This window comes from Parasteatoda tepidariorum, chromosome 4 (assembly GCF_982258835.1).
Source record: "Parasteatoda tepidariorum strain Cologne lab strain chromosome 4, Ptep-v5.0, whole genome shotgun sequence".
In the NCBI taxonomy this organism is placed as follows: domain Eukaryota; kingdom Metazoa; phylum Arthropoda; class Arachnida; order Araneae; family Theridiidae; genus Parasteatoda; species Parasteatoda tepidariorum.
In genome coordinates this window covers 2,589,994-2,601,461 of record NC_141758.1, presented here as the reverse complement: position 1 = coordinate 2,601,461, position 11,468 = coordinate 2,589,994, and the positions used below count along the sequence as shown (strand labels likewise).

The window sequence follows — 11,468 nt, the reverse complement described above, 5'->3', positions numbered from 1 at the left end:
TTTATGACAACAAACTGCCAAACACTTCCTACAACCTGTAGAGGTGTCAACTTTCCAAGATAGCAATCAAAAGTTTATCACAGAAATATATATAGTTAGCGCTTACGAAAATAAAATTAACCAGATTCGAAGGTATATATATACTACATAATTCTATATAGGTGTATAATATTAATAAAATTATACATAAGTTTACTATTAAATAAAAAAAAACACTTGGAGAAAGATAATAAATTGAAACTTATATAACACTGAAATTTCTTACTTTATTCTATAACTAAATTGATTATTTGGAATCAATATTTCAATTTATGGTTACATAAGAAGACTTATTCCTTTTTTATCATCCTATATTTAAACCACGAGAAAGTTTTGTTCGCAGCATTTCAGATTTGATTTTAGGTTCTTTCCCTTTTCTATAAGGAGATGAGTTTTTTTTTTTTATTTCTTGCTTCAATCAAATAATTGTTTTTAGAATTGTTTAAGGAGCAAAAAGAATGATCATAGATTAGTTGCAAGCAACAAAATTTCTTCACTCTTAGTAGTTAACAGGAAGAAAAAAACTATTTTAAACAGATTATCACAGAATTCTAAACAACCTAAACCTTCACAAAAACCTAATTTTTATTATTCAACTATAAGACCGTAATCTTTACTATGAAATTGCAATAATTGTATATAAAGTGTAATAATGGGAACCTCTGAGCCTGGATTTTGCACAAAGTGAGTTTCATCATTTCAAGCCCTTCTTTGCTGGCAAGCAAAAACGGGACGAGGTCAGATCCATTGTAATATAAAAATTGCAAGCATTATTGATCATTGATGAAAGCACCCAAATATTCAGGCCTTGTTATAATAAATGCCTGATCAAAAAAAGTCTGACTGTTGTAGTTCATTATCTAAGTTAGTTCCAAACAATAACTTGCATGACTCACACATTAAAAGCATACACAAAAAACATATAAATCAAGTTATTAACATAATTTATATCTTAATGTACAACGAGGATGGTTTTCTCACAGGAAAATATATTTGATTTGATTTTAAAGGTAAAATGCAAAGAATAAGAAGATGCATCACAAGACATAAATGCATATTTTTTTAAAAAATAGGAAAATTAAAAAATATTTTAATAACAGATTTATTGATTAAAACATTTAATTTATATTGTATATTAAGGGTGTTAACTTAAAGCTTTTTCAGTATAAAATATAAAAGCCGTAGTTTGAATCCTTCAAGCTCAAATTAGAACATTTATTTGAGACTATAAATATTTACCTGAACTTTAAAACTGATTTAATACTTAAAAAATTATTAACTTTGTGAAAAACTACCAATTTTGAAAACATTCTTTTTTAACCTAGTATCATTTTTTTAAAATATGAGTCATCATTTTTTTAAAATTTTTAACCATTTTTTTAATAATCAATAACAATAAAATTGGTGGATTTTTGAATATTTTTATGAAGACAAAATGAAAAAAAAAATTAAAGCTGTTGAACTTTTTAATAGATCACTCCAGACTTTTCATTGGTGTAGCTTCTCTCTGTCTTTAACATTTTGTATTATTCTCATCATAAACATAGAGGGTGCTGGTGAATGACTGAGAAAATTTAACCTAACAGTCATAAATAACATTTATAGCAGTTATAACAGATGCATATTATTTATTAAAAAGTGAATTTCATGTGATCATAGTGCCTTCAAACAAAAGCCTTAATATATTTTGAGGAAGAAAATATTTAAAAAATAAAAACATGCTTTGAATTCATTTAGGCAGTAGATTTGGGTCTAATGGTTTAAAATATTCTTTTTAAACCTGACAGTGAGCTAGGGAAGGATATACTTACTGATTTCAACATGTGTCCTCGCATCACGTTAATAAACATTTTTTATAAGTTTTGAGAAAATAATACCTCATGAATCCATTTTTAAGCAAAGTGCGTCCTTTGCTAGCATAATTTTGGTCTTTAAAGCAAAAAAAGCTTTTACATATGCATTTTCTGTTGCTTTAAAAAACTGCAAGAAATTAAATTTAAAAAAAAGTTACATATCAATGTTAATTTCTTTTTAAACTGTGTTAGGAGAAACATATCTCACAATTTTCCTAGTTAAATGTATACATCTCATAAAATTTGATTACGAATACAAAATGTCTAACAATATAACAATTACACACTTTTTTAAAAAAATTGTAAGATATAAACTGTATTTGCTTCATACAAAAATTTAAAAAAAAATAACAAACATTTTTTTTAAGTTTATAAATAACAGTTCGGAAGGAAAAACATGTAATAAAAACATGTAATAAGGTTCTGAGAATTAATATAAATTTTTTTTATATACAATAGTACATTTTAAAGGAGCTATATGGGTTTAAAATAATGAAAATAGTTCAATGAATAAATGCTGAATGTCTATAAAAATTAAACTCATTTTCAGACAAAACATATTATATGAAATTTGCTAAAAATATAAAATGTTCTCCAGTCAATTACTTGAAGTCTACCTAAAGTGTGTCAAGTTGAACACCATTTTCAAAAATTGTCAGTCTTGATTTCTTTATCTATTTGGAATAGAAACCTGCAAGTCACAAAATAAAATTTGATTTTTTAAATAAAATTTTTATAATTCAAAACAAACAAAAAATCATCAGAAATACAAGGAATTATGCAATACAGAAATTAAATAGTTTGATTTGAGCAGTAATCACTGACTTTTCACTTAATTATGGAATAAAACTTTTAATAACAGTACTATAATTTTTTGAAAAAATTACAATCTGAGAACACAAATTAGAATACAAAACTTCATAGATAAAAAAATTGATTTGTTTAATCTAACTTAAAAGAAATATAATACAGTGAAACATCTCAGGAGCGATCAATCTTCGTTCACAGCAGTAAAATGGTCGTTAATGGAGGTTGGTCATTCTTACTCCCATTGACTTCAAAATTTTTATCAAAGATTCGCAAACAATTTTAAATTTTGCCAGTGTTATTTTCTGCTGCGGGGATGCCACTTCTGTTGGAGTCATGAAAAGACGGATCGATGAATTAAATTTAGTGTCTATAAAAAGGATCCCAACTGATATAATTATGTGTAAAAACAAGTTTACCAATTATGAATGATAAAACTATTTTAAATAAATAAACAATTATATTTTTTGTTTAAGTTTGTATTTAATTTTATATCATAAAAATTAGTCAGCTTTAAGAGATGAGAGCTTTTTTAGTTTAAGATGCTTATTTCTAAAATAACTTTTTTTTTTCTAATTTAACTTCCAACTCTAAAAGTCAATCATTGATAAGCATCGTCTTTAGTGCACTCTGACTGCAACATGAGGTTGATTGTCAAAAAGAGCTCTCTAAACTAGAGCCTAACACAACTATTTTTAATACATTTTAATCTACTTCTTTGTTTTGTTAAATTTTTTGTTCTGATGTCTTTCTGTGTTTCCTTATTCGACCTTTTCCACTTTTTGTGCACATGTTTGCCCTGTCGATGGGAGAGGTTTTAATGGTCCCTCCTGAAGGTTTTCATCAATACGAAGTCGATGGAAAAAATACAGTGTCTCTCAAAAGTAGTTGTAAATAGAGGTGGTTTCTCCTGAGGGTTTTACTGTATACATTTTGTAAAATAATGATAGTTTATAAAAACATTTCAACACAAATTATTTTTGTATGCTTAAACTTTTGAAAAATAAAGTACTATGCTTATTATAATTTTTTTTCACAAGAAAGATCTCTTACAATACGAATAACTCGGAGTAATTTAATTTAAAAAAACAAAAAAACAATCAGCTTTGCAGTTAATTTTTTTATCTCTGTCTTTATTTATTAAAATTTTTGGTACAAACTCATTTGCATAAGAATGCATCAATTTATTTATTCATTGTACATATGTATTTTAAAAGGAGCACACAATTATAAATCTTAACAGTACCTTTCATCTTGAAAATATGAGAATTTAACTTGCAGCTTGTTGGAAAAACAGATACTTTGTGCATAATTTTAAATAAATTTAATTATAAAATTTCATATTGATAAGATTAACTACATAACCATGAATGAAAAAAATCAACAGGTATGATTATTCTTTTCTGTTTCAACTATTAGTAGGATATCTAATTGATTTAAGGTTTTTTTAACACTACTCAGTAGATTTTAAAGTTTGCAATTTAAGTCTACTAAAGAAAAGTGTTTTGATAAGTTAAGCTGAAAATGTACATTTAATATTGTGCAAATACTCAATTCTTTAAATGTCATAATACTTACTAGATATGTCATAGACACCTTGCTCCTTTTCCATTTCCATTGTTGACAGTAATAACAGGCATATCAAGTTGCCCGATATTAATTGGCATATCTATTTGGCAATCAAAAGTTGTATTCACTTTTGGCTCTTTCCACCGAACAGATGGACCTAAATAAAATTAAAGGATTGTAACTGTTATTAATTTCTATGAAATGATTTGAAATGCTTACAGTTGAACATTTAATATAAAAAAGCTCAGTATCTATGACATTAAGATATTCAATTTTTACTTTAAAGGCAAATTCACATTAAAAATTATTTTCTGATTACAAATGGTGAAAAAAAAAGTCAATCGTATAGTGACATAGCATATTTGTGATATAGACTGTGGTTGTAGATACCATTAACTACGAAGCATAAACCAGTGCTCTACCTAAAGTTTTTAGAAGGGAGGTCCGCCCAGCCTGCTCATTGATTCCTATAAATGCGCCCCCCTTGCCTTTTCTGCAAAAATAAGCAGCCCTCCCTTAAAAATACTGCCCTTTTATTTTACTTTTTTAGGAAAAGATTTTTTTTTATTGATAATTATTTAACTTTAATTTTTTATTTCATTCCTTCATTTTAATAAGATTTTTCTTATGTTGTCTAGTTATATAGCTAAAATTTGTATGAGATTCAGCGATACTCACCTCTTTTATTCGGGAAGGGGGTATTTTAATGAATTTTTTAGTGATTTCAAGTTTTACCATTAATTTTTTTAATTAATACCTTTTTATTTAAAAAATCCATCTTTAAATGTTTATTTTCTCATAATTTTCAATTTAAAATGTAAAAAAAAGCTTTAAAGTTGTTCATCAAATAATCCTTTTTTAGTTTACTTTTTTTTGAAAAAATTTGTACACAGATATTATATAAAATTTATGCTTTTAGATATTTAAATAAAATTTCCAGATTTCAGAAATTTATATAAAATATTTCAGGTATTAATATGAAATTTATACTTTTAGCTTGTCTTTAATTTTTTGTCTAAAGCTTAAACTTTTACTGTTATTTTGATAATGAGTGAGAGTTACGTTGTGAAATACACACATAAAATAGTGTAAAAGAGTAATTTAAAAATTGAGGATCAAATTCAGTTGTTACATAATGTTACATATTTTGGTAAATTTTAATGGTGTTAAGTGAGTGCTCTTTGAAAACTCAAAGTGCTCTTTACTGAATGTAAGAGCCCTTTCCTTTTTAATTCATAGAGAAAACTCTGCATAACTTAATACTCATTTCAAACTCAAAGCCTATAAAATAGTCTAAACACACTATTATATGGAAATAGAGAAAAAGAAGAGTAGATGATCAAGAATAGTAAAAAAAAAAACATTTTAGTTTTAAACTAATAACACGAGAATACAAGGCTCAAGAGCAAAAACATGACAATGAGAGAACAAAAACGAATACTAAGAGAGCCTAGGTGCTACATGACAATTATCAGGGGTTATTCCTGACTTATTAGACCTGTTTTTAAGAAAAATATACTCATAGTTTTTTTTAAATCTATAATGACAGTAAAATGGCGGTACTTTTTGCCAAGATAAATAAAACCCATATCTTTCAATGACTTTCAGTTGCAAAATTTTGAACAACGTAAGTTATAAACTCCATTTCTCAAAAAAAAGGTGGATCAAATTTTAGAACGTAAAATATTGTGAAAGGTTGATTTTTGTAATATTATGAAGATCTTTTTGTGATAAATAATTTTGTGAAGGGTCGGTTTAAATGATAACAGTTTTTGGAATGTTGTGTTAAAAGATCCAACTTTTTCCTAAAATAACCACTGATTGTGAGGACTGTAAACCAGTCAAAAAAGCAAACCTATATTAATTAAATACAAGAAATTTTACATATATTCTCAATAAAATTAACATAAAACTCAATATTGTTTACAATGATAAAGCAGGCAATATAAAGTGTCATTAAATACACTTTCACTTATTTGAAGTTTAACTCCTTGTCTTAAAAGCCTGAAATAACTCGGGGGAGATAATTGCTTAGTTAAGAGATTAATATAGTTAAAGATTAATTATTCCCAGACTTTTACATTGAAAATTTAAAAGATAGATATGTCGACACACTAAAATTGCAATGTAGTGGGACCAAAACTATCTAAAAATTGTTATAAGAAATACAATTCTATTAACATTTTTTTTTTTCATTTACGTTTCAAACAAACCAAAAAATCAGGCATGAAGTTGAAACTAGCAGAATAGATAGCATTATCTTTCTTTTTGTAAACATAATAAAACCATACAAATACAAAACAAATAAGCATTAATTAAGTTACATGATGAAAACAATTTAAAGTGCAGTAAAATTTTGAAATAGTCAATGTGGGTTGAGAAATATAGAAAGTTATCACAAAATGAACTGACATCATATTTACACATAGATCATAAATAATTAAAAAAAATTAAAACAGTGAGTTAACTTTCTGTATCTTTGAAAAATCAATGAAAATAACTGTTGAAAAACACGATTCATTCTTTAAATTAAATAATCTATAAACATTGAAGATTGAACTATCGCATAGTTTAGTTAATTTTTACACTAAATAAAAAAATTCACAGGTTGAAAAATTTTAGCAAATATAGTTTGTGTAATATTGATAATAGGATGTAAGTTAAGATGCTTATAATAATTAGGCATTTGAATAAGTTACTATCTTTATTTGACTGGGAAAAAAACCTTATTTCATTATATTTATTTTACTATTAAATCATGCTCTTGAAAGTTCTATTAAAGTTGAATTGACCTTACGTTTAAAAACGAACTATGTTACTTATATTCTTTAATTGTGATTATACTTTTAATAAAAACCACAAGTTTAAACTCACCAAAGAGACTTAAGAGGACGGGCAGAAGTATGAGACCATGTAAAGTACCAAAGGCTATAATTCCGAGATACATTCTAAAGTAAAATACTTGGAATATCTGGGACTTGGCAAAGGCTAAGACTAGGATGCCACAATCTGTTAATGTTATACCTGATAGTACCTAAAGAATTTTTTAAAAAATTATTTTGTTTTCAAAAGAATACAATAGCTTATATAATTATGAATTTTTTGAAAGCTAAAAATCTGCTTACCCAACTGAATTAAAGCAGCATGTAATTTTTTTTTAAAAAGAAAGAAAATAGACAAAAATTACTTTCAATATATAATCAAATTTTGCATTTTTTGTTTCATGCATATCTTAATTGCTCTTATTTTAGTGCATTTTGTTAGTTCAAATATTTTTTAAGAAAGGTTCATTTTAAATAAAAGATTAAAGCAACTTTCATATTTAACCCTCATTGAAATTAAAAAAACTTACTAAAAATTTTTTAAAATAATGGTTATCTTGAAGTATCATTTAGATATGTTTTACAGAGAAAGAAAAAATTTCCATTGAAAGCAAATTAGATAATGAATACTATAAGTAACTGTTGAAAGAATTATAAACACAATGAATGTTATTCTAAAAACTAACAACAATACAATATGTAATTTCATTTTATAAAAACTTATTAACTAAATACATCTTTATAAATGTATTTTTCTACAATTCAGAAACTAAGTTTGAGAAACTGTATTAAGTACTAGATCAAGTACAAAAGACTTTCTAATGATACAATACTTTGATCAAAATTTGAGCACTCTAGATAGTCAAAATTAGTTGAAATTTTGATTGCAAAATTTGCACCACTCACAAAAAGCCACAAATATAAATTAAGAAAAATTTGATAATCAAAAGAAAAATTGTGATACAAAGACTTCAGAGGTCAGTTTAGATGAAAATAAGGAGAAGAGGTTGGATGACCCAACGTTCATCCTTCAGAGACACAAAAATGATTTAAAAAGTAAACTCACTGAGGTTCCCATCTGACACAAGGCGTCTTGAGCTCTCTCCACTCTCGTTTGCTTCTCACTCAGGGCAAACGTTCTGGTGAGATGAGAACAGAACTCCACTGATATACCAACTGCCTACAAATAATAATATGAGTTATAACACTGTTCATAATATTATTGTTTGATGGTAGAAACATTAAAATGCAAATGAAACATTTATTTCATATTCAATATATTACACTTTTTTACACTATAATATTTTCCTAAAACTAATCTAGTGCAGTTATGGCTTATCCATAATTAGATTAAATACAGTCAGGTGATTTAATCAAATTAAAACATAACAAAGACAATCATTTTTATTGAAACACAGGAAGATACCCAGTCTTTCTAGCATCTTGGGTAGATTCGCACTTGTCAGAAAACTATCTCGATATCTAATCTTACAAAATGCATGAGCAGGACTTTTGAAGATAACCAAGACTAAGAAGTCAGCTACTTCATTACACAAAAGTGGTACACATGCGATTTGGTTGCATAAAAATGACACCTAAGTGGTTTGGTTGCCAAAAAAAGGTGTACCCATGTGGTTTGGTAGTCCAAAAGAGGTACCATTGTAGCAGTAGGGTACCCATTAGAAAACAACATTTTCCTCATTTATTATCAATAACTCCTAACAGTTTTGTCTGCACTTTGGAGCTCCTATCACCCTGGTTTAACACAATAAAATAACATTCTGTAATGTTTTTTTTTTTAATGATTCATAATCAAAGTTTATAACAGCATCAAATTCAGCATTTTGAACTTATTTACTGCACAACTGAATAAAAGGTAGGTTTAGGTGGGTAAGGAATAAAATATGCATTATCATACGTAGGAAATCTCTGGAAAATTCATTCTCTTTGGGGAAAAAATTGTTTCTTTCCAGATTGCAAAAACTTTAGCAAAAATATACACAATTGCTTGTAAAACTCAAATTCATTAAAAAAACGAGAGAAAAAATAAAGAATTTTAAAAAGAAAAACAATATGAATTTGGACTTGTCAGCAATTTCATAATTCGATATAAAATCTGCATAAAATATGGAAAATCAGTACCTTTCCCGCAGATTTTCAATAAATTTATTTTTTAAAGCTTTGGACTTTAAATTGTCAGAAAAATATGAAGCCATCACTTTGCATTTGACTGGCATTTCTGTCTCGACACATGCTTTGTCCAAAAGCAGAAAAATAGGGTATGACACAGTTGCAGAAAACCTCGAGCATGTGGTATTCTGAAAAAACAATCTGCAGGCATTGCAGATTGTTTTTTCCCCCATATTTAAAATTATATAATAATATACTGCAGCAAGCAGAGTCAATTTTTTTTTGCTTCAAAGCAAATAAAATTGTCAAAAAAATATTTCGATTCTCATTGATGAACAATAATGTATCATCCCTCCCCCTTTTGAACTTTGACACCCAAAACAATTCATCAGACAGGTGCAGGCGGCTAGTAGGGCTTCGATAAAAAAATTGAAAAAACTTAAAGTTTAACTCTAAAATATAATCACAAGGAGCGAAAACATATTTAAAAAAAGGGGGAAATATTCCTTTTTTTAAAAAAAAAATTTGCTTTTTTACCTATATTTTAAAATACTACTTATGTGATATTATGATTAGATTATATATTTAGAATAAACTGATTTGACATTTAGAAGCTCAAACTATAGATTTCTTCCATTTTTCATTTTATGTATTATTGTGTAAGTTTTTAATTAAACTGAAGGAATCATACATTATACAGCTTTTTTATTGATCTTATATTTATAAGAGAAAATTTTGTTATATATATGCTTGAGTTAGCTAAATTATTCCAATAACAGTTAGTCTGAAAAAGTTTAATCCGGAGTGATATATCTTAGAGATATTTATTGAATAAATATTGAACTTAATATCGATTTTTTCCATTTAGTTACTTAGAGGCTTTAACTATGGTGTTAGTCTATCGTTAATTTAAGCTTTGCATAAGTTCAAAGATGAATTTAAACATACATTTCTTGTATTTCTTATAAACATTTCACTATTTGCAAATTATAATTTTACAACACAATTGTATTTGAGTCAGAAGCCAATTTTGATTTCTAAAGATAGTGTTGCAGATTATCACAGAAAATATGAAGACCGGAGATATGATCAGGACAACACACTAACTGCTATGAGTATGTATAATTCCTGCATAGGTCAACATAACTACACACAAACTTAGACCCTTCAATGACGCAACTATAACATTGATAAATTACTACGCAGTGCAAAAACAACATGACATACATCAAAAGGTAACACAAAAAATAAGCATGATGATGTCTGAAAGATAACAAAAATAGGCAACAAAAAACAATTATTTTACAACAAAAATTAGCACAGAAGCACAAGTGATAGCTTCATTTAAGCTCTCACATAATTCACATAATGATAATGCCTATGCAACAGAAAGTAAATTGTGATGATTACACCTGATTTTAAAATACATGCAAATCTCAAAGCATGACATAAAAAAGATGTGATGAACCATTCGATCTTCCTAATGACATATCACACGTACACACTAACGGGTGTAAATAAAAAAACCAAATGTAAACTAAACGCAATAATTTTAACTAGTAACATTCACTAATCAGCAGCAGAACGTTATAGACATTAAACAATTAACTAGTTTGTATAAAAACTAAAATATGCACATAAACTAAATTTATTATCATAAGCAAAATTTCTACATATTGAAGAATATATCAGGCATAAATAGTTAGGAGATGAACCCTTCGTTAATAGAACAATAAAAATTAAAAACATTTGTTTTGCAACCTACCCTTTCCATAATATTTATGTTTTAAAGAATCAACAAAAGCTACTTTAAAATTATATGCCATTATGAGTAAAAAAATTTCCTTTAACTTAACACTTACTACAAAAATATAAAATTACACATTGCGATAAAAACATTGAAAATACAATTTTGCAAAAAACGTTACGCATCAAGATATCAAATTTATATATACGCACCACAACAAGATTGACTAGTGACACTGCATTCAATGATATGTCCCAGAAATACATGAGGCCCATTATGTTTAATACAATGGTCACCACAGCAACAGTAACGATAGCAGCCGAGTGGAAGTCGAGTCCGAGTAAAAGAAAAGTGGCCACAAAAATGGCTGCAACAGAGAGCCCTAAGCTTCTCAATGTATCTGGCCACATTGTCAAATATTGTTCATAAAACACATGCACCAAACTAAAGAAAGAAAGAAAAATATAAATTAAAAAATGTTTGTTGAAAGTAAATTTTTTT

At 27.0% G+C, this 11,468-nt stretch overlaps 1 protein-coding gene across 4 annotated transcripts in view; it reads right to left on the bottom strand.

The window, feature by feature from the left end:
• Window positions 1-1,133: 1,133 nt before the first annotated feature.
• The window catches only part of LOC107447565 (NPC intracellular cholesterol transporter 1), a 116,491-nt gene continuing 106,156 nt past the window's right edge, over window positions 1,134-11,468 (bottom strand). For all 4 annotated transcript variants that reach the window (XM_087160514.1, XM_071181910.1, XM_043049807.2 and 1 more), the window contains 5 exons: window positions 11,180-11,411; window positions 8,157-8,270; window positions 7,143-7,302; window positions 4,278-4,425; window positions 1,134-2,583 (listed from right to left, as the gene is read on the bottom strand). In XM_087160514.1, coding sequence (XP_087016640.1) covers window positions 4,286-4,425; window positions 7,143-7,302; window positions 8,157-8,270; window positions 11,180-11,411 — 646 coding nt within the window. In that variant the 3' untranslated portion in view covers window positions 1,134-2,583; window positions 4,278-4,285. The remainder of the gene's footprint in view (window positions 2,584-4,277; window positions 4,426-7,142; window positions 7,303-8,156; window positions 8,271-11,179; window positions 11,412-11,468) is intronic.